A 23311-nucleotide genomic window follows, 5' to 3' on the forward strand; every position below is an offset into this window, starting at 1 on the left:
AAGTGCAGAACCCGGACAGAAGCAAGCTATGCTAGCTTTCTCTCTCTGGCCGCTACAAGATTGGCTTCAGGATTGGATTTCCTTAGAGGCTGCCCCCACACACCCAACTGCGGACAGTGAAATGATCTGGGCCATTCATACCTACCCTTGGTTAACAAGAAAGCCAGGGGGTTCACTGGTTTTACGCTCCATGAAGCCAGAAACTCCACTCACCTTGTGCTGCCTGACCCACCCAGGAAAGAAAAGACCAAGGGCTGAAGGGTTGTCCAATCACATTAGCAAGCAGCCTTCCTAAGCCACTCCCCCTGATATACCTGCCTTCTTGCCAAAGCTCTTCATCACAGGCTGGGAGTCCTGCTCAGATACACATGAAATGTCAGCTGTGCCGGTGACCCTGTCTCCCAGCACTCGCAAGCTGGGGCCTGAGGGTCACTATGAGTTTGAGGCCAGGCATCACTACATAGCCAGACCCTATCCCAGGTAAACAAATATTAACAATAATAATAACAACAACAGCCAGAAGCATAACTACTTTAAATGGTGCAGTGGCTCACACCTAGAACCCTAAAGGCTGTGACAATAACACAAGCATCTAGGACTGCCCGGGATAGGAACAACTGGAGAACCGCCATAAACAGGCTGCCCATGCATGCTTAGGTATTGCTGAGGCGTAAATGATGGTGATGATGTGAGACAGGAGGATTGTTGAAAGTTTAAGGTCAGCTTTGGCTAGAGACCCTGCCTCAAACAAACCAAAGCTTTGCCCTCTGGCTCCTGGATTCTCCTCATAACTCGAAACTGAAGAGAAATTGGGGTCCCCGATGGTAGAGGGCTTGCCTAGCATGCAAAAGACACAAGAGACCCAGGGCAGAGAGACAGCATCGGGAGCAAGGGAAGGCAACACTGCTAAGCAATGACAGAACCTGCCAATCACCCAGGACCCAATGACTCCAAATTTCATCAGACTCCTTTTTTTTTTTTTTTTTTTGACAGGATTTCTCTGTGTAGCTTTGAAGCCTGTCCTGGAACTCATTCTGCAGACCAGGCCAGTCTCGAACTCACAGAGATCCACCTGCCTCTGCCTCCTGAGTGCTGTGTGTTCCACCACCGCCTGGCTAGACTCTGCTCTTATTTCCAGTAAACTCGCAGATTGGGGCGGATGTACTCCAAATAATGCCTTTTGTTACAGGTAGGTTTGCATGTACATTCCCTCCCAAGTGGAATCAGTCCATACGTCTGTTGAAATATGGTGGCCACTAAGGATTCTGTGGAGTCCAAGCAATCCCGCTCCCCCGCCTTTCCTTCCCTTTTAACTAGATCCAGTCTGCTGCCTTTCACTGGAGGGCAGAGCCACTGAGTCCTTTCTTTCCATTTTACCTTATCTATGTATGTTTGTCAGGCCGTAAGGCTATCACTGAAGTGTGACAAAAGTGTGATTAACAGGAGACTGTGAGCCTGTCTTAGCTTATATCTGGCAGGCTGATGTTCGGTCTGGGTGCTCCGGCACACGCCAACCTCTTTCTAAGAAGACAGAAGCAACCTTTGAGGGCTCCCTTTACCTCGTTTCCTGGCTCTTCTGCACGTCGGTGGTGATCTCGGTGAGATTCTCAATCAGAGTCGAGTTGTCCTTCAGCCAAGATATCCTGGGAGTGGGGTAGGCCTGCACCTCCACCACGAACTCTCTGACCTGATGCAAGTTGACGGTTTCCATCTGGCCGAAGGTGGGCTTGATCTCCACAAAACCTTTCTCTGGACAAGCAAGAGTTCCCGTTACATAATAACCACTGCATACGGATCCCAAGTACAGTGAGCGACTGGTATGTAAGAAAATAGTATGGTACCGTGGACAGAAATGGTGACTTTCTTCATTTCTTTGACCTCCTTGGTGGCCTGCCGGGCAGCACATTCGTAATCTCCGCTGTCTTTCACCGTGGCCTTGGGGACCGTCAAAGTGTACACCAGTTTGATGGATGGGAGTTTGATCTCCTCCAGCATGGTGATGCCCTTGTTTCTCTGCAGTGGCACACAAGAAAACTAAGGTTTGGAAAGCTCCTTCCAGAGTGAGCCCTAATATGACTCCTGAATGTAAGTGGGCTCATGGGTTCTGAGCGAGGTGCACGCCCTGGGAGACTTGGCAATTGAGAGGGAAAGCATAGTGGGAGCAGGGGTTACGTAGGATTTGCTGCACTTGGCAGTTTTGCTCTAAAATGATAATAGGGGTGTGGTAGGTAGACCACAGCTCGAATCCAGCACATGGGAAACTGAAGCAACACTATTCCCTCAAGGTGGAAACCAGCCTGACCTACGTAGTAAGTTCTAGGCCAGCCTGGACTACGGAGTAAGCCCCAGAAAACCAAAAGACAAGCAGAAATGTAAAAAAAAATCGGGCTGGAGCTGGGCAGTGGTGGCGCACGCCTTTAATCCCAGTACTCGGGAGGCAGAGGCAGGTGGATCTCTGTGAGTTTCCGACCAGCCTGGGTCTATAAGAGTTAGTTTCCAGGACAGGCTCCAAAGCTACAGAGAAACCCTGTCTTGAAAAAACAAAACAAAACAAAAAAAGGGCTAGGGCAGTAGCTTAGCCATGGGTCACATGCTCAGTAGCTATGAGACTCTGGGTTCAGTCACCAACATTACATTTTTTTTTAATATTTATTTATTTATTTATTATGTATAGAATATTCTTTCTGTGTGTAATGCCTAAAGGCCAGAAGAGGGCACCAGACCTCATTACAGATGGTTGTGAGCCACCATGTGGTTGCTGGGAATTGAACTCAGGACCTTTGGAAGAGCAGGCAATACTCTTAACCGCTGAGCCATCTCTCCAGCCCAACATTACATCCTTTTAAGAAAAATAAATAAATAAATAAATAAATAGAAGGATAGTCAATGATCTGATTAAACTGACTATATTATCCACTTGGGGTGTGGCTAAAACAGACTAGGTACAAAAAGATCAGGGTACAGAAATTTACAACTCAAGAGAAGGGAGGAAAGAAAAATACATGTATGATACATATAATTGACACATGGGTTTGTTTCCCATCTAGAATTGTATGTGTGTATTTTGTTCCCTGGGAGGCCCCCGTCCACAGTAATAAACACCATTTCTGTCTTGGGTTCCATATCTTCATACACCGCTCTTACATACTCGCAGCAGCCATCAGAATAAATGAGACTTTATGCAAAGCTCCAGCTAGACGGAAGGAATACGTTCTGGTATGCTGTTGCCCAGCTTGATGACTACAGACCACAATAGCACAAAATGCCTAGCAACACTATCATAAGCCTCAAAACCCCAAGGCATCTGAGTCAAGACAATAAAGATGCATGACTACTCCCACCATGGGCAAATATTTTAAGTCCAGGCATTTCTTGCTTTTCTAACATTTTAATTGTTGTGTTATAGTCACGGAACATTCCCTTTTGTTTCTGACTTCTCAAGGGGAGTCTGTACATTGTAAACACCCTGGCCCTTTATGGCCATCTCAAAGTCTCCCCGACTTAGGAAAAACTAAAGGCCCTGGAGTCAACTGTGCTTGCTGCCCAGTTGGAAGCTGAAGGCTAGAGAAGCTCGGGGAATATGCCCATTGGTGAGAAACATTTCAAGTTCTGCTGTGTTGGCCCCATGCCCTCCGTACCCGGGGGTACCTACCACTTCTCCAGGGTACGTCCACTGAAGGTCAACCACCTCATTGTTAAAGACGGCGCAGGTCACCACAATCGTTTCCCCTGACTTATACACGGTTTGGCGTGCTTCCATCTCCAGATTCAGTTCTGACGTTGCTACAGTAAAATGACGAAGGAAATCCGGCATGGTTAGGATCTCAGAGAAGACCTGTGGCTGAGTTCAGTTTCTTTAAAATGATTGAACACCATGGGTAAACTAGTACGATCAAGACAAAAGCTGGAAAATCTACGAGGCCTTGCCTTTTAGTCATATCTAACTTGGGGTGTGGTTATAATAGAGAAATAGAAAATAATAACCAGAGTAAAAGCTGGGCGGTGGAGGCGCACGCCTTTAATCCCAGCACTCGGGAGGCAGAGGCAGGTGGATCTCTGTGAATTTGAGGGCAGCCTGGTCTACAAGAGCTAGTTCTAGGACAGGCTCCAAAGTTACAGAGAAACCCTGTCTCAAAGAACCAAAAAAAAAAAAAGTAAAAATTAATCTCTTTTAACCAGAGTAGCACATGCCAGGGCATCTGGGATGGCTGCACCCTTCCGGCCCCTTCAGGCCCTCTGCTCCTGGACTGCCACTTCTCCATTCTGCCCTCAGTCATTCTTAGCACCTCCCCAAAGCCCACCACAAAACAAAGTTGTGACATTTTCTTGCTTCTGCCCCCACATCTATGTAAAGACCTCCCTAAAATCTTCCACTCCAGCCCCCAGCGTGCGATAGACTTTGCCAGTCTGACTCGCCCCTCACGTCAAAGGGAAGAAGGTTCGCCCCTTTAACTACGGACTTCCTTCAAAACTGCAATTACTTCATTCTTAAGTTACTGAAATCAATCTAGGCCTCCAACCCCCTGGGGTGGATGTTTATTTCTTTGGGCTCTGTAGTCAAGAATGTGAATCAAATAGTAAGAGGCTTATGCAAGAAAGAATTCCTTGCGGTATTTTCCATGGAGTATGCAAACTTACACGTATAAGCAAGTTCAGCCTGTGCTGACTTCTAAGCCTGTATTATTACAGCTACAGAGGTCAGGCACACTGTGTAGTGAAAGAGGAGTCTTAAATTCCTCAAGGGGAACCAGGTCTCCACGGCCAGTGACGCCTGCTGCTCTCATTTAAAGAGGGGAAAGTACCTTTCAAAGCATAAACGTTGAATTCGCCGGTCTTGAACGTCCTCCCTCTGACGGTGGCCTCACAGATGTACGGCCCCACACTGAAGGTCCCGTTGAAACCCTGCCTGCTGTCGTAAGAGGCCAGCACCTGCCTACCATTATTGTGCAAGGTTACTTGCGTCTCCGGATCTGTGGTGCGACAAGGGATGATGGCAGAATCGTCCTCTTCCACAATGACCAAAGAGTCCGTCATCCCTAGAGGCACAAAGGCCATGTCTGGGTCTGCGATCGTAAGGAGAGAAAGAAGAATCAGAGTGTCATTTCTTTCCTACACACATATACAGAAAAGGTGTCCCAACGGCATTATCATCGTATTATTATTATTAGGATTGGTGGTGCTAGAGAAACAACTCAGAGGCTCACACAAGCCAGACAAGCGCTCTGCCACTGAATGACACCCTCAGCCTGGCATTACCCTTGCTAGGTAAGAATGCCACCTCAGCACAAACGTCTAAGAGTCATGCCACCAACATTAGTTATTTTGACCAGCCGAAGGTAACTTTAAAATAAAACAACAATAACTAAATAGCAACAATGATAATTAGAAATACCATCCAGAAAGTCAAGTTTTTGAAAATTAAGGGACCGATTATAATCCTTGTTTCTTTTATCTATTTATATGTAATTTTACATTCTTGTTGTGTTGTGTTTTGTTTGAGATAAGGTACTGCTGTGTTTCCCATTCTGAACTGGAACATGTTAAATGACCCAGAGTAGCCTTGCTGACCCTGTGCTCATGATCCCACCATCCTCCTGCCTCAGCTTTTCTAGTGCTGGATTATAGGTGTCTGCTACCTTGTCCAGCCATAGTTCTTATCTGATGGACTGTTCTTAGAAACCCATACTGCCTATAGCTGGTATCATTGACAAGTAGCACAGATATCTGTCAAAAACAATCTCTCAAGAAATAAAAAAAAAACCCAGGCTGTGGGGTGGGGCGGGATTCAGGGAGTGGGGCAAAGTATGCCCTTAGCCATCCAAAGACGCTGGGCTTCATCCCCAGTGTGGGGAATTCCACAGCCCGAGCCCTTCTTGGCAAAGTCTCCTGTTAGCCGCTGTGGTAAGAAGTGCAAAGTGTCAAGCACCAGCTGCCCAGCTTTATAACTGCCCTGGAGACGGTCACATAGGAGAACAACACAGGAGCCCGTTGGGTGGTGTTTGTACTGGAGGTGGGAACTGGAAAAAAAAATCCAGACTAGTTTAGGTAGACTGAAACCTCAGGAACCACTTTTAACAAGCCCACAGTCCGTTATGTTCATAGCATAGAGAAAGTCCTCCAGGACTGAAAAAACAAACAAAACAACAACAATAACAAAAAAACTAAAGGAACCAATGTGTTATTCTTATCATTATTAAAATTATTATTAGTTTCATCATCATCAATGTGTGGCATTAAACTGACATTCTAAATCTATATCTGCTCTTTAAAAAAAAAAAAAAAACACTTTTCTCATTGTTGGAAAAGACATGCCAGGGCTGGAGAGATAACCTTAGCAGGTAAATGCTTGCCAGGCAAACATGAGGACTAGAATTTGGATGTCCGGCACCCATGTGCACGCAGTGAAAACAGGGTGGGTACAGCAGCCTGCCTGGAATCCCAGAGCTCTTTCCACTACCCAGCAATGAACTGAAATTGCTATTTGTTCAGAGTTCCAAACTCTTGAACCCTGCCAACAAAGAGTTCAAGTTCAGAGAGATAGACTAATGTCCCTAAGGCTATGTGCATGACAATAGGGAACTTTCTTGTACAGTTGTCCATAGAGGCATCACACACACACACACACACACACACACTGATGGTTATAGGTCAGCAAAGGCTCCCAGCAAAGGCAAGGTGTGTGGTAGACAAATCCACCTGCCTCAGGCTGTCAGCTAAGCCTGGGTTCTGGAGAAATCACCACCCTCCAACCACAGAGACTTAACTGTCTAAAGCCTAGCCCGGTGGCCTCCTAACCTAAGGTCACATTCCCCAGCAAGGCTTCCTAGCTGTGACTGAAATCCATGGGCAAGAAGGCCCACCCTGCCGGCACTGTAGTCCCTAGCCACCTGGTAGAGTCAAGCAGGACTATGTAGGACTCTCCCACTCCTTTCCGAGGCCTTATAAAAATCCTTGCATAACTTCCATCTTGGCATCTGTTTCTCGGCAGACACAAGATCCTATCATCAGCATGGAAATTCCCCTAAATGTTAATGACAAAACTCATCTAAAGCAAATGCACATTTGTGTTAAATCTGAAGCTAAATTGCTGTTTGGAAACTACCCTACTGAACTGTAAGTCTCCAAGGCAAGGCCTCCCTGTTGAGTTTGTCTCCTGTGCTAGGCATGATGCCTGGTATTTTTTTTTCATTGACTGACCCAAATAAGATGACTAGGTTTGATTTTTTTTGGCACCATACCAATAAAAGACATGCCATAGTACAGACTATTTTCAAAATGAAGAAAGCTTTGACGTGTTGACAGTAAATGCTTCTTTCTGGGCGGGATCCATAGCCTTCCACATTCTAAGAGGCCTCTGCCACTGACTTATATCCCCAGGCACGAAGCTTTCCTTTTTTTTTTTTGGAAGGGGGGGGCTTTTCAAGACAGGGTTTCTTTCTCTGTATGTGGCTCTGGCTGTCCTGGAACTCACTCTGTTGTAGACCAGGCTGGCCTCAAACTCAGAGATCTGTCTGCCTCTGCCTTCCAAGCACTGGGATTGATTAAAGGCATGCACCACCCCCACTTGATGAATCTTTCTTTTTTAAAATGGCACTTGTTTATTTGTGTGCATGGGTATTTTAGCTGTAGGGGCATCACACGTGTGCAGTGCTTGTGGCAGCCAGGAGAGGGTGCTGGTCTCCTGGCATGGGAGGAACAGATTAAAGCAGCCTTGTGAGTGCTAGGAACCAAATCTAGGTCCTCTGCAAGAGCAGTGAGTGCTCCCAACACCCAAGCCATCTCTCCAAGCCTCCCATGGGTTGGCCTTGATTTGAAAGGGCAAAGGATCTTTATTTAATTTTATGTATTTTGCTGGCTATAATTTGATAGTCTCAGTTGAGAGGTTGAGGCGGGAGGATTGTTTCACTCTGGCAGTTTGAGGATATCCTGGGCAACATAGCAAGAACTCATCTCAAAAGCAACAACAAAACAGCTGAGTATGGTCACACATGCCTATAACTCAGACTCAGGCGGTGAGACGAGAGGACAATAATTCGGGGCCAGTTTAGACTACATAAGAAACCCTATATTTAAAAAAGGAGGAAAGAAAAAGACAAGCGAAGCATGGTAGCACATGCCTTTAATTCTACCACTCAGGAGGCTGAAGCCAAAGGGTTGCTGTGAGCTGGGGGCTAGCCTGGACTACATAGTGTTCTAAGACAGCCAGAACTACTCAGCAAGAGTTCCAAAAACCAAAATCAGACAAACAAGCATAGGGCTAAGGAGATGGCTCAGTGAGGAAGAGCATTTGCTGGGCAAGTGTGAGGATCTGAGTTCAAATCCCTACTTATGTAAAAATCCACACCCTCAGCCCTGCAGAAGGAGGAGGCAGGAGGTCAGCTTGGGTTTGCTGGCTGCTACCCTAGTCCAGCCTCAGTGAGAGAGGGAACAAGGTACCGTGAGAGTGTGAGACACTCGTGTCTGCCTCTGGCTCGTAGAGAAAAAGAGAAAGAGAGGGACAGTGAGCGGGAGAGAGAGGAGGTGGAGGGAGGGATGAAGGAAGGAAAATCTGAATTGCTCTGCAATACCCTGCAATAAACACTTATGAAATTTACATGCTTTATGACCCGTGGCACAGTGACTCCGAGACAGGGCAGGGGAGCCCCGCACCTCACCTGGCACATAGATGTAGATGTGTCTGCCTTCGATCTCGCTCTCCTCTGTCTGAGTGTGGTTGTAGTAGCAAGTGTACCATCCGGTGTGGGCCGCCGAGGCGTTGACCACTTCCAGCACCGTCACAAAGAGGCCGCTGTTATTCTCCTCGTTTCTGATTTCCACATTGGGGTCCTCTTCTTCAGACATGGGGTGCTGCCAGCTCACTTCACTCTCCCCGAAGCATCTCAGAGAAAAGGAGGAATTCAGCTGCACAACCTTCTCATTCTCGTTTGGGAGGATGGAGGGTAATAAGAGCTGGCAGAAGATGAGGCTCGGCCCTGTAAAAAGAAAACAGCCTTTGAATAGGGTGAGCCAGAAAGGACGGCTTCGCCAGAGCACTGAGAGCGGCCACAGTGGCGGTAGCATGAACAACGACCATTTCTACGTGAAACCCAGTCTCTCTGGATGCCCATGAAAGGCCCCCCATTATGAGAGCCACCGCATCTGCTGAGAGCAGCAAGTGTCCCAACGGCCTCAACAGCCCCATCCAACCCCCCAGATTCACCCCTCCAAACACTCAAATGAATAAAGGATGCCTGATTCCAATTCCATATTTCACACTTTTATGTGTGACCGTAAAATATCCCAGTGTGGGCGGAGCTCAAGCGCATATGGCTTCTTTATCATGCATATGCCCCGCAGAAGGTTTCCCTGGCTTGGGCAGGAGATGTGAGAAGAGGGGCAGAGAGATAGAGCAGACAGCGCACAGAGGAAGAGCTCCGGGCTCTCTCCAGAATCACACATCTTCCCCGCACTGCCGTCTTCTGGCACGCTATCTCCCCGTAATGATTTCCAAAAGCCGAGGCAGGAAGGCATGAGTTTAAATCCACAAAGAAGAAATAAAACCCGGGGGTGGAGGGGGAGGGGCGATGAAATTCATCTCCAAGCTTCGAGTTTCAGTCTAGCGTCCCTGGGCTATAGAGTGAAAGGAAAACCATTGTGGCTAATTATTAACTAATGGTCTCCAGTTTCCCTCGGCGCCTAACGGTAGGGTAATATGGCCACCCATAAACAGTGGACGATCTGGTGAGTGCAGGCGAGTGCTCTACCACTGAGTGTCTCCCTTGCTCTTTTTTGACTTTTTTTTTTTATAGGAAGGGTCTCACTATGTAGTCCTGGCTGGCCTTGAATTTTATGATCTTCCTCCTACAGCCTCCAAGTAGCTGGGATTACACATGCAAGTCACAACACCTGGTGAAAGATTGCCGGAGTCTTTATTCTATTTGAGCATGCTCAAATTGATCGGATTCTCCTTTACTGCAAGCCCATCCCGGGGAGAGGAAGAGAGTGGTGGGCAAATACAGAAAACATTTCAATGCCAAGAATATTCGTAACCCTCAGACCCCTGACAGGAGACACTTGTTTCGAAATAGAATTAGTGCCACTCAGCAAAGGGCACCAAAGGTTCCTGGTCACCCCAGAGGACTGTTTCTTTCTTCTCACCCTCTTTGGGCCTATGTGTGGATGAAGAGGACCACGGAGCTCAGAAAATCAGCATTAAGTTCCCTGGGACAGTGAGTGAAAGAAGACCAGGATGTTTGTGAGGCTACATACCTGTGAGGAGACAGCTGAGGACCAGGAAGGCCTGGTGGGAGGTCCCCATAGCTCCTGAGAACTGCAAAAGACAAAAGCCCACACAAACAGCGTTAGTCAAATGGAAAGCCACCGTTAAGCCAGGTTCTCCCGCAATGGGAAGCCTTAAAGGTACCATTTCAGCAGAAGCATGTCCTAGCTTAAGGATAACAGCTAATACAGGAAGACGGCTAAGAGTAAAGTACCAAAGAGCCTGGCAGAGTCTCAAAGTTGTGCCAGGGTCTGGAGACACTGTCTCAAATAAAGGGGGGCGGGAGATGCTATGGGCTTTGCCAGCATCTAAGGGGGGGAATTTCTTCTACCCACAGGCTGCCTCTTGCTTCACGTCATGGTTCATCGAGGTTTGATTCTTTCAACAATCAGAAAAGTTCCCAGACTGGAACAAATAACTGGACAGTAAAATGTGGTTTCAAGGCAGACTAACCCACGTAGCTTCGACGTGGCCTCCATGACACAAAGGTGTGCAAGAACCTGGGCGTGCAAGAGTCTGTGTTCTTGTGGAACCTGGACACACAGCCAGGCTATTAGAAGCTTGGAAAGCCAAGGGCGGACACACGAACGAATGACCACTAAAGAGAACGGAGGAGAGTCCTGGCATGCTTGAGGGACACCTTTAATTCCATCACTGGGGGAGACATGAAGAGCATCACTCACTGTCACCGTAAGAACGCAGTGTCTGTGCAGACCAAGTTCTGGGGAGTAGAAACCTCCTTCCTAGAAATTTCTCTACAGGGTCCTCGACAGAGGGAGACTTCCGTCTGCCCCTCACAGTTTCTTGCTACAGGGCACAAAAGTTTAGCAAGGGATCCAAAGTCACACAGCCAGGGGCAGATGAGTGAATGTATGAGTATATGCATGTATATACATATTCATCTGCACACATACATATTCATGCATGTGCATGTGTGTACAGGTGTGTGTGGAAGCCAGAGGCTGATGTCAGATATATCCCTCAATCGCGCTATGCTGTTTTTATTTTTTTGAGACAAGCACTCTGGCTGAATCTGGAGCTCACCAATTTTGGTTGACCAACAGGCCAGCACTTCCCAGGGATCTGGAAAGGTCAGCCTTTGGGTACCCACTCTTTCCCAACACAGCCTGCCCCTGACCCCTCTCCTCTGCATGCCACTATTAGAAAACCTAATTGCAGGGTTGGGAACCAAATGCACTTTTGAAAGATGCCATCGGGCCTAATGGTCTCTGAGGATCTTGGCAGGTGCTGGAGGATGTAGGGTTTCCAAACTGCTGTGGTGACAGCCACGGGGGGGGGGGGGGGGGGGGCACAGCCAGGGCTGGTTGCCTGATTTACCACAATTAGCAGTAAGGGCCTGTGTGTTTGTACACACCAATATCAACCTCCCGCCGATAATACACTCGCCAGCTTCAAAGCGGCTCCCAGCGCCAGCTTGCCGGCTAGGGCTCTATCACATTTGCAGGGCATTCTGCAGTTCTCCCGGGAGGTTTACAAGCCATGGATCCTTCCAGCCCCACTAAGCTCAAGAGAAGGACTCAGCGCACTGAAAGAGCAAGCTCTGAGAACATTCTGCCCCAGCCAGGCTCCAGCAAATTTCCTCCTGTGTGTCCAGATACGGGGTGCGCTTGCTGCCAGGGTCGATGATTTGCTGGCGTACAAAGAGGGCAATGAAAACAGGGCCTCTGAGAGGGTGATAACGATGCAAATAGTGGACATTCACATGTGTTTGCTGGAGATTTCAAACTTCCGTCTCTGATAACAGCCATTCCCTGGCTAGGAAAGCCGGGGTATTTATGAAGTTGTGAGCCGTTACTCTTCTGCAACCCAGACGATCTAGCCATGAGTAACTGTAGCGTGGCTGCCCCACAGTGAGAAACAGAGACCCAAGTGGGAGAGAGAGACTCCCCGCCCGACTCCCCGTGCTTACTGCCCATACTTTAGAGCTCGGGAAATCTTGGCTTTACTAATCTTTCCCCACCCTGCAAGTGCCATTCCCCTCACAGCCCCCAGTCTGGAACATCCACAGGTCAGACATACAGATAGAAGTAACTGCGATTGCAGAATCTGAGCCCCATAGCACTGTGGGTCACAGTGCAGTGGGGATTAACACTTCTGCAGGAAAGAATAACAGATTTGGGGAGGAGTAGGGCTTTGGGTTTTGTTTTGTTGTTATTTGTTTTTTGTTTGTTTGGTTTGGTTTTTCTGAGACAGGGTTTCTCTGTAGCTTTGGAGCCTGTTTTGGAATTTGTTCTGTAGACCAGGCTGGCCTCGAACTCACAGAGATTCACCTGTCTCTGCCTCCCGAGTGCTGGGATTAAAGATGAGTACCACCACTGCCTGGTTTGTTTTGTTTTTGAGACAGGGTTTCTCTGCAACCTCTGAAAGCTCTGGCTTTCCTGAAACTCATTCTCTAGACCAGACTGGCTTCAAACTCAGAGATCCACCTGCCTTTGCCTCTCTAGTGATGGGATTAAAGACGTGAGCCACCACCGCCCAGCTGGAATAACAGATTTCTTTAAAAAAGAAAATCATTAATGGGACAGGGGATATGTTCAACTCTCAAGCCTGTTGGTCTGAGTTAGACGCGACCCAAGAGGTGGAAAGGGAGAGACCCACAAATTGCCCTCTGGCCTCCGCATGTGGAATGTGGCCCACAAAGAAATAATAAATATAGAAATGTATTTTTAAAATAAATAATGTATTATTATTATTATTAGTTAGTGGGGCATTGAGATATAGAGAATGAGGATCCAGAGTTCAAGGCTAGCCTGGGCTATAAGAGACTTTATCGCAAATAAATAAACAGATAAATATCGCTTCTCTCCCACGTCATTCCACGTTGGACTTCGGTCTCCAGCCTCCATATTCAGAGCTCGACAGCGTGTCGCAGTTGGAGAAACAAGCCAGAGTACGAGACTGCAACCACAACCTCTCGGGGAGGTGCCGTGATTCACCTCCAGCCTGTTGGTCTCATTTCTTCTCAGAAGACGTGGACATATCACAGCTCACTTCTGATCCCAGCTGTCACTCCATCAACCCTCTGAACTTTGGTCTTAGCTCTAAGCTAAAACCATCCTTCCCTGGCTTGCCTGTTGGCCTCCCTGTGTCCTAAGAGGACCAACATATATATATATAGTTTCATTTCAAATGCTAGGATGCGCACTTCGACTCTCTGCAGACTCCTAAGATGTATCAGATGATGCCATCCATAACTTCTAACTCCTCCTTACTGGAGGCCCCACAATGGTATCTTCTGCCCAGTGGGGAAGGGGATGTGAACCTCTCGCTGGTATCACTGTGACAATTCTGCAACATTAACTAATTAATGCATACAGTCCTAAAATACAGAAGCAAACCTGATTGCAACCACTGTCTCAGCCCACACCTTTCCCCTCTCTTCCTCTCTAGTTCTCCCGGGCACACAAAGCCAGGTTGACCTTGAACTCAAGACCCTCCTGCTTCAGGCTGGCACCACTATACACAGTCATCCCACTGCAAACAAGAGTGCAAATTACTGAAGTTTCTCTTACCGGAGACCACAGGAGAAGCTGCAAAGTAAACAGGCTGCAGGTAATTCAAAAGCCTTTCTTCCAGAAGTGCTGCCCCTTGCCCTGAGGCTGGAGCCAACTTCCCTGACACCAAGGGTACGAGGCTTGGATTCCACCGCACAGCCACTGGACACTGAAACCCACCCCACCCTGCCCCAATTAAAGACCACTGGGGACTCTCAGCCCCAAAGCCGCCGGGGATCTTCAAGACTCGGGTTTCTGAGGCGTGGCTCATTTCGGCTCTAAGTTAATTCTAACTACGAAAATAACACATCTCGTTGTTTTGTCTTTTCCCCCTCTCTCTTTACCCAGTCTCAGAACTTCAGCTCAGGCAGCTTAAGTATGGGTCTTCACTGGTGGCAACTTCTGGGTTTTCTAGCCCGAAGTATAGCTCCCAGGACCTGCGCTCCGCCCAGGCCTAGGGTGTATTTGGTCTGCCAGAGTGCACTGTTTGGTAGATATTCCGAGAGGGGAAGGGGTTGGGACTCTTTTACCCACAAGCATTTTAAGGAACAGCCTGAGTTCATAAACCTTTCTGGTTTTTCAGCACTAGCTGTGTAACTATGAGAGAATAAAGAACCACTTCCTTCAAACTGTTGCTAAGTGAATAGAAGAGTTTGGTCACTGATTTTAAATCACCAAGCCCACATACTAGGTTTGCGGAAGGTAAAAACACTGCTACCTCTCTACAGATCTGTTCCGTAAACACTGTTCAATATATTAGTATAAAAAATTAACAATTAGAGCTGGGCATGGTGGCCCAAGCCTTTAACCCCAGCGCTCGGCAGGCAGAGGCAGATGGATCTCTGTAGACCAACCTGATCTACAGAGCAAGATCCAGGACAGCCAAAGCTACACAGAAAAAACCCTGTCTGAAAAAGCAAACCAACCAAACAAAGATTAACAGTGAAGCCTTAGAGCTGCCCAGTGGTACAGTGCTCACCTAGCATTTGAAGGGACTGAATGTTGTCTCCAGACCTGCCTCCCCCACCGCACACAGGTTAAGTTGGAAACTACACAAACGCCTGGAAAAGAATATCTGTTCTTCCGGTGATTGTTGCGGATTCATAGGAGAGACAAATTAGTAAAATCATCTTCGCGCTCCTCAAAAGAAAAGGGATACTGGGTAAAGTCACTGGCTGATCTCTGGGTTCAATTCCCAGCACTCACTCCGCCCATCAGACCCCAGAACACACTCTTCCGGCCTCAGAAAGCACCAAGAATGAACATGGTTCATATGCATACACCCGAACACTGAAAATAAAATTTAAAAGAGAGAGAACTGGAAAGGGGGGGAGGGAGAGAGAGGGAGCGAGAGAGAGCGAGAGAGCGAGAGAGAGCGAAAGAGAGAGCGAGAGAGAGAGCGAGAGAGAGAGAGAGAGAGAGAGAGAGAGAGAGAGAGAGAGAGAGAGAGAGAGAGAGAGAGAGAAAGAAAGGGGGGGCGATTGGAATTGGCCAATTTGGAGTTTGCCAAGCCAAATTAGAGGTATATGCAGTTCTTCAGAGTGGACAGCAGATGGCAGTGTTGGTTCAAGAACGAGCATCCTGACATTCACCGAGGTGCAGGCGCCATTGAAACCAATTTGGACCAAAAATGTCCCAACTTTTACAATCTCTTAGATTGCACTTTTTGGTTTCGTGATAACTTGCAGTTAAACTCCCAAGCATGAAAGCAGAAATAACAAAACTGTCGCCTAAAATGCTTAAATTCCCTTGCGGACCCCAAAAGAATTCGTTAAGGGACAAGCATAATGGCCAGCATCACCTCACCATCAGCATTATTATCATCACCATTGCCCAGAGAGGGACCAAGAGTCAGCCGTGCGTTGGGAATCGGGAAGAGAGAGCGAGTGACCAGGCCGCAAAAACTTAGCAGAACTGTCCACTTGGCTTTAGGGGAAACAACGCTCTTTGCCTTTCCACCCCTCCAGGCATGAAGGGCACCTGGATCGTACCAAGAGACGCCTTTCCTTAGCGTTCCATTGTCACTGCTCAGTAACCCACCCCGGCGGGGTTCCTAAAGCTTGGCTGCTTAGAAACAAATGTTCCCTTCCTCAGTAACGCAGGGTCGTAAAACAAACATCAACAGGCCTGGACGCACAAGCAACGTCTGCCCTCCAAGATAGTGCTGGGTTGGAAATCGTGTCCTTCCGCGCCCCCCCCCCCCACTCCCCACCACTTCTGCTAAATTATGACGCCCCAACTCTGCAGCTCAAACCCGGACCCTTAGCCCATCCTCGCCCCCTCCCCCCAATGCCTCTGTGCCCATGCAGTGCCTGCAAGGAGACTCAAGAGCGACCCAAGTAACCCCAAACTCTGGTGCACTGGGCTCCCGGTTCCAAGCTCCGGGGCCCGCGACTCCGACCGCCCAAGGCTGGAGGGACAGGGGTCGCTCTGCGGGAGCCACTAGAGGGCGCGGCAGCCCTGCTAATCTTACCCGCTGTCTCCGCCGCCGCCCACAGCTCAGGATCGCGGTCCCCAACAGCGCAGCGCTCAGCGCGCCTACTTCTCCGGGTGGTTCCGCGCTGGCAGGCTCCAGATCGACACACACGCGCGCGCAAACACACACACACACACACACACACACACACACAACACACACACAGACTCACGAACGAACGCACGCACACCAAACACCCTGGCTCCCTTTGCCTCACTCAAGCTCTCCGCCAACAAGATCACCACCAGACAGGAGGAGACGCAGATCTGCCCCGAGATCCAAAACCCCTGGTTCGCCGAGCTTAGGCCTCCGGAGGCCGCCGCGCCCCAGCCTCTACACTCAACGTTTGCATTGTTTTCAACTGCGACCTGGGAGGACGCTGGGCAGGGAGGAGGGAGAGGAGCCCCAGGTTTAGGGTTACAGGCGAGCTGCAGCGCCTCCTATAGGCCAGAGTCAACGTCGCCCGCAGCCGCCTGCGCCGAAGGCTGGACCAACCCTCTGTTGAATTTGGTCTAGAGTGCCCACCTTGCCCCTTTGTTGCCCTGTCCCTGGGCACCCCAGCTCCCCTTCGTGTCTCTAGTTTCTCTTCCTCCCGGGAGGGAGGGAATTGAATTAGAAGGCCTGGGACGGGACTCCCCAAGACGGAGACTTTCTTTAATCCCCCTCCTACCATCTAATTTCCCAACTCGTATTAGTAGTTCGCCCCTCAGTTTAAAACAAAAGAAAAAGACACTGAACCACTACAGCAAACTAACAGGCACGGGTCGGGCCAGGGATCAGAATGCGGTCCCGAAAAGTTGCTTGCCCCAACCCTGCATTCACCCCGCGGGGAGTACTTTCTCAACAAGAGCCTCTCCACCTCTCTTCCCAAGGCCGATGCCTCCGGCCAACCAAACAGTCGCGGCTCGACTGTCGCTAAGCCTCACCTTTGAGTCACCTATCCAACTTTTCAGCCCTTCGTCTAGAATTGCCACTTTCCCGTCAGCTACCTTTAACCTGATCACAACTCACTTAAGTCCAGAGGGGCCCCACCCTTCGAGGTCGGCAGGCAGAAAGCTGGTCACCACGTCCCCAGGTCGCGAGCAGCCTAGGTCCCAGCCGCAGGAGGCAGAAATCCCGCCCGCCTCGGCGCCTGACGCGTTTGCAGCTGGAAGCTCAGCCCGAAGCCCCTCCCCCTGCATCTCTCTCTAGCCGGCGTCTGGGGAATAAAGTTGAAGCCCCTGAGCTCAGAACTGGGAAACCGAGTTCTGAATCCGTGCAGGTCTCCAGACTAGAGCAAAAGTAGAGAACAGTGACTAGAACTAGGGGTGGAGTTGGGCTGTGTTCGCTACCCTCTCTCTGGCGAGCTAAGTAAGTCCAGCTGTACTAGAGTCAATCCAAAAACAGGACCTTAGCAAGAGTTCTGAAGCAGGAACAGACCACGGCGACAAACTGGGGTGGCACAGGCACACACATGCGCGCACTCAAACGCGCGCACGCATACACACACACACACTCCTGTTGGGGAGTCGAAGGAATCCTGATCAAGAGGAGTGTGGAAAGGAAGAGGCTGAAAGGGAGGAGGAGAAGGGAAGCCCGGGTTCGGGGAAATCAGACCACAAGGGAGGTTATGTAAAAGCCACCGCCAGGGCGACTGCAGAAGAACGCACTCCGAGGAGCGCCCCCCCCCCCGCGCGCCTCTTTTTGCAACTTTGGGTGTTACATCTGGTGGTGTGCAGCCGAGGAACATAGTGCGGGTTTACACTAGCGGCCTCCTCCGGCTCCAAAAGGCTGCCTAGTCAGATCCAAAGCCATCCAGGAGAAGCAAGTCAGTCCAAAACATTGAGCAATTCCGCCACGAAGCCAAAAAACCATTTCCCACACCGCCCAGCCTAGGGCTTTTCTGGATTGCTCTGTCCGACGCTGGGCAACCCAGACATAATAAGGGCCACTCACGCCCCCTCCCCAGTTTAGGCTTCCTACACACATCCTCGGGGATGGACCTAGTGACAATCTCTTCCAGGCACTTTCCTTACATCCTGAGGTCTTAGCAGGACTGGGAGCTCTTAGTGCAGGTCCTGAACACTGAGGTAAAACCGATCCTTTGTAGACAATGAGGCCAGCACTTTCCTTCTGGCCAAGACCAGTCGCCAAATCACTGGCAACTCCTGCACACCTGGCCGCAAGGCTCTGGCTTGGTCCTGCTGCAGACTGGGGCCGAGCCATACAGCCTTGCTCTGGAGACTGGCCCACACCCTTTCCAAACAGAAAGAATCGCCGATCCCACCGAGGAGGTTTCCAAGCCAAGCGGACATTGCCTGCTTCCCCGGCAGTGCCAGAGTTTGGGGAGAGTTAATCTCACGTGTGTAAACCGATTTCCACGGGGATGAACGGTGAAGGACGGAGGGCTGCTCGGAGACCGCTCCTAAACCTTCCAGGATAGTGAGCGTTCGGAAGCAAGGAAAGGGGACACCGGAGGGGTTGCACTCAGGAGGCCAGTGCGGTGCAAGCGTCATCCGGGCAGGGCACAGAAGCACCCAGGTTCCAGTACCCGTCGGTAGGAAGCGAGGGTGGTTAGCTTCTCGCCTTTCTGCTTACCTGAACTCACGACTGTCCTTTCAGAGTTGTCCCTAACTTCTTCCCGAGAAAAACAGCCCCTAGCCGAAGATCTCGCCTCTGGACTGCCTGCGGCCAGGACTAAGCAACAGCCCGGCCCCCTACCCCTGCAGAAAAGACTCCACCGAAGACGCGGGCAAGCAGAATGGGGGTGGGGACTAGAGAGCACAATGAGGGCCCCTCGGAGTGCAGTTCGAAATTCCTCAAATCCCAGTTGCTGGAATGCGAGGCCAGAACGACTTCTTCACTCGGGGCCAAATGTGTTTGTCATTATTCCAGATCGCTCGTCAACGCCGCCGCCAGCGTCGCCGGGGTGAGAGGCGCGCGGTCCGAGCGCACTGCAGATCTCGCCCGCGGCTTCCAGCACCCAAATGACTCGGCCCGAACGCTCCAGGGCCCTGGGAGTCGTCACCCTTCACCCGCAAGCCCTTCTGCTGGTTCGGCTGCTGCCACCCTGCGCGCAAGTCTGGCGGCAGCTCTCTCCAGCAGCAGTGCCGTCCAGTAATTACGAGGGATCGGCTGGCGCCGTGTGTACCCGGCCGGCATCCGAGGTCCGTCCTCCTCCTCCTCCAGCCGAACCCTTCACACCTCCCTTTCTCCTAGTCCTTTCCTGCGCCCCACTCGGCGCCCCTCTCTCCCACACCTCTCCTGGCGGCCCCCACCCCAGGCTCCGAGCCACACCAACCGCTATAGCGCAGTCCCGCCAAACCGCGGGCGACGAATGAAAATAGTCATTAAAAACCTGTCCTCTCCCAGGACCCACTGCCAAGAGGCCAAACACCGCTGCTTCCACCCCCAATGTTACTTGGTTTTCGTCCCAGTACGCACGGATGCCACCCCCACCCCGAAGGAAAAACCTCAAAAATGTAAGACTAACAATTTTGGGGGGGAAGCTATAGGATTGTTAGAAAACATTGTTTTTAAAAATAGGTCTGGAAAAAATTTTTTAGTCCTTGGACTAACTCTCTGGTTACCCTAACCCCAGTGAAGTTTATTCAAAATAAATTACTTTCTGGACACACTACTGGAATTCAGCTACTTTTTCCTCTCGTTGCCCAAATTTTGGAATTACTTCGCTACTTCCAGCCCCAAGATATGATCAGGGACTTCCTTTAGAAACAAAAGTCACTTTTCCCTCTCCCTTACCTTCTCCTTCTATGTCAATTCGCAAGGAAAATCCTATATACGGAGTAAAAAAGTAAGCCCCAAGCTTCCAATGCGCTCCTGCAGCTTTCCTGTTTGTTTCTCTCCCTCAAGCCCCAACAGTAATGGGCTCAGAACCCGCATTTTGTAATTGATTCAATGTTATAGTCCATCCTCCTAAAACTAATCATTTGCTCAAAGTAAATAGCTGTCAGGAAATGAAGTCCCCCCCCCCCTTGGCCTCTTCAAAATAAAAGTTTCCCTCCGACTCTTTGCTCTCTGAATCTCTCCGACTTCAGATCTCTCCTTTGCTTCTTGCTCTTATGCAATCAGGGGGTCCAGTCCCAACCCCCAGACTTCAACAACAACTGGGGGGGGGCGGGGAGAAGCAAACCAGATGGGGTGGGGGTGGCTGAAGGGGGAGGTGTTGACGTTCTGCCGGGAAAGGGGGGCTCGTTAAACTACAAACAGCCTTCATCTCCAAAATGAATTGGTTTTCCAATTGGGGGGATATTTTCCTGGGCTGCTATTGTTTTGTATTCTCCTCGAACAGAAAATACACGTAAAATTGCTGCTAATTTCCAAAACGAATATAAATCTGGAATGCAAAACTTCCCTTCTGTAGGTACTCCGGGCCCAGCTAGAAATATGGCCCTGGGGAGAAATCCTAACGCCGTTGGGTCGTTTTGAACTGGGGGTCTTAAGGGAAAGTGCCGTGTAGTTGCTAATCCTTTAATGGGATTAGGAAACGGTGGCGTCTAATAGGAAGATGATGGGTTTTGAAAGACAGGAGTATGAGATGTTGTGCAAATAACGGTTGTTCAGCATCCGTACCTTTGGATTGTTAGCCGGAAGAACGACCTTTGTCCCCTTGGAGCCACTTATCTGGTCGTGCCTTTGTTTTCGGGATTATCTGGTCCTCGTTTCTATCTTCCTACCCAAAGGCTCAGGCTAGGCGTGACTACCACACGACTGCCCGCTGCATCTTGAGGGCAGAAGTATTTTTGACCCTCCTAAATTCCATCCTATCCGAGTGGGTAGTGTCCAACCAACCGACCTTAAGAAAGCTTTCGGGATGTTGAGCCACAAACCCGGCAACCCTAAATACCCAGCGAGAAACAGCTGGGACACAGCGATCCTGCTGGCGAGGGAAAGGGGGCGCTGACACTCCAGAAACCAGACCTGGGCGAAGCGGGGCTTCCCGGAGAGGGTGGGGGAAGGGAAGGTCTTAGACTTGCTCTCTATTTTCTAAGTCTCTTGGTTGGGGGGGGGGATGAAAGCAGTCCTTTATCTCCCCCACCCTCCTCACCCCATCTTACACATCAACATAAAAATGGACGAGCTGGCCAGGTAGACTGACAAAAACGTTGAATAAAACTACTCCTGCTTCTGCAAGAGAGTGGACGTGGGGCTAAAGGGAACCACTGAGAAGGTCTCCTCAAAGACTGAGTGCTATGCCTAAATGGGACAGGATTGTGGGAGTGTCGGGGCTCAGGAAGAGGATGCCTGGGCCTGGGCTAGGAGCCCCAGTTCTCCTCCGCCCTTCTGCACGCCTGCCTCTGGTGTGTCTTCAGCTCGGGTGACTGCCTCCTTCGCTATTACTTCCACATGTTCCTTCAGGAAACCATTGAAGGCGAAATGTATGAACAGCCCCTTGTTCGGAATGCAAGCAGGATACCGTAATGTTTGTAGATAATGAACAAGATACTAAGGACTCCTGTACACACACACACACACACACACACACACACACACACACACACCCCAGACACACTCACACACACCAGACACGCGAGACACATACGTCACACACACACACACACACAGAGAGAGAGAGAGAGAGAGAGAGAGAGAGAGAGAGAGAGAGAGAGAGCGAGAGAGAGAGAGAGAGAGAGAGAGAGAGAGAGAGAGAGAGAGAGAGAGCTCGCAACGAAGAAAGGCAAAATCGGGGCTTTCGGATGTTAAGAGTCAAGTCGAGGAGATCTAGGTGTTGTAGCAGGTACCCCAGGAGAGTAGAAGTTGAGGTTGAGATCCTGCAGAGGGCCAGCTCTTAGCTACCACCAGGGTCTCTCTCAAGCACGGCCACTGCAATCTCCGCCCACAAATGGAAACTTCACAGGGCATTTCAGAGCAGTTTTAAAGCGGTCCGAAAAGCAGGCCGATGTGGGTATCCTGGGGCAGTAACTCCTCAGGCGTTTATAGCAGAGAAGTGGACGAGGATAGAGCACCCAGTTGCTCTTCTGGTAGTAATTACCTGCCTAATTTAAATGATGCCTTTGTTATGATCATTAACAAACATTTGCTAAAGGTTTCCATGTGTGACATTCCCTAAGGTTTAAAGGCCTGGAGAGCCGACTCCGAGGATAGCGCCCCAGTAGGGGGTGGCGCAGGCGAGCAAATGGTTGCGCGAAGATTTCGCTGAGTCGGGACCCAGTGAAGCATCTGCCTTCTCTGCGAAAGGAAAATAAACGCAGTGGTCTGGAGCAACCTCGGGACAGAAGGCCTGCGAGCTCCAGTGGTTGGTTTCTTAAACCAGGTCCTGCCCCCGCCCCCCCCCCCCACTGCTCATAGGCCGGTTTGAATCGTTTTTTTCCGCCCTCCACTGGGAGAGGTCCTGTCTGTGCCCGTCATTCAGCCCAGGGTGTCAAGGGGAGGGGGCGAGCCCAGCTCTTGCCAAGTTGTTCTAAAATCCTTCCAGATTGCTCCCTCGACGCCCCGGGTCCTGGGTGGTCTTGGAGACGAATAAGGCTAGAGCCACTGCCTAACCAAGGTCTTTTCTCCACTTCCTGAACCTCTGTTCCTGACCAGGTCACTCTAATGGAATGACTTTCTGCTTGGGATATTGTACCAAGAACCCGTCTTTCTCTGCTCGTGGTTGTCAACCCCTTGGGTCTTTCCCCCTGGAGTTAAGAGTGAGGTTTTTCCAGCAACTGAAACCGGAGGGAGGCCCAGATCACGCGAGGCCAGGAACTTTGGGGAACCGGATGGAAAAGGGCATCAGGTCTCTCACCCGGCCTTATGTCCTATGGCCTGCGGGCGACCAGAAATAGGGTACGAGGGAATAAGAGGATGCTGGCTGCTACGGATGATTTAACCTTCCAGAGAGGGTCCCGTGAACTTTTGACAACCACATCAAAATGGTCAGTGACAGGAAACAAAATCTACCTTGCGTCCAGGACTCAGAACGCCCCAGCTCCAAGTCCTGCACCCCTAGTCACCGCGACTTGCAGAGGCGCCTTTGGGGGCCTTTCCCGCAGTTCGCCTGCTTTGCAAAGCAGCACTGTTTTCCTTGGAGAATTCAGGTCTTTCTGTTGAAGGCCAGTT

The 23311-nt window shown here is 50.0% G+C and overlaps 1 protein-coding gene across 4 annotated transcripts in view; it reads right to left on the reverse strand.

The window, feature by feature from the left end:
• Pdgfra (platelet derived growth factor receptor alpha) overlaps positions 1-20284 on the reverse strand; it is a 46609-nt gene extending 26325 nt beyond the window's left edge. Inside the window, exons 1-7 of one of the 4 annotated variants that reach the window (XM_075942988.1) lie at positions 19991-20284; positions 10249-10309; positions 8655-8972; positions 4803-5063; positions 3653-3783; positions 1842-2013; positions 1560-1749 (exon numbers count right to left, since the gene is read on the reverse strand). In XM_075942988.1, coding sequence (XP_075799103.1) covers positions 1560-1749; positions 1842-2013; positions 3653-3783; positions 4803-5063; positions 8655-8972; positions 10249-10297 — 1121 coding nt within the window. In that variant the 5' untranslated portion in view covers positions 10298-10309; positions 19991-20284. Of the gene's footprint in view, positions 1-1559; positions 1750-1841; positions 2014-3652; positions 3784-4802; positions 5064-8654; positions 8973-10248; positions 10310-16246; positions 16374-17260; positions 17346-18826; positions 18851-19990 lie in introns of those variants that run through there. The other 3 variants (XM_075942990.1, XM_075942989.1, XM_075942991.1) reach the window with 3 other exon arrangements.
• Positions 20285-23311: the final 3027 nt, after the last annotated feature.

This window comes from Microtus pennsylvanicus, chromosome 12, assembly GCF_037038515.1.
Source record: "Microtus pennsylvanicus isolate mMicPen1 chromosome 12, mMicPen1.hap1, whole genome shotgun sequence".
Lineage (NCBI taxonomy): Eukaryota > Metazoa > Chordata > Mammalia > Rodentia > Cricetidae > Microtus > Microtus pennsylvanicus.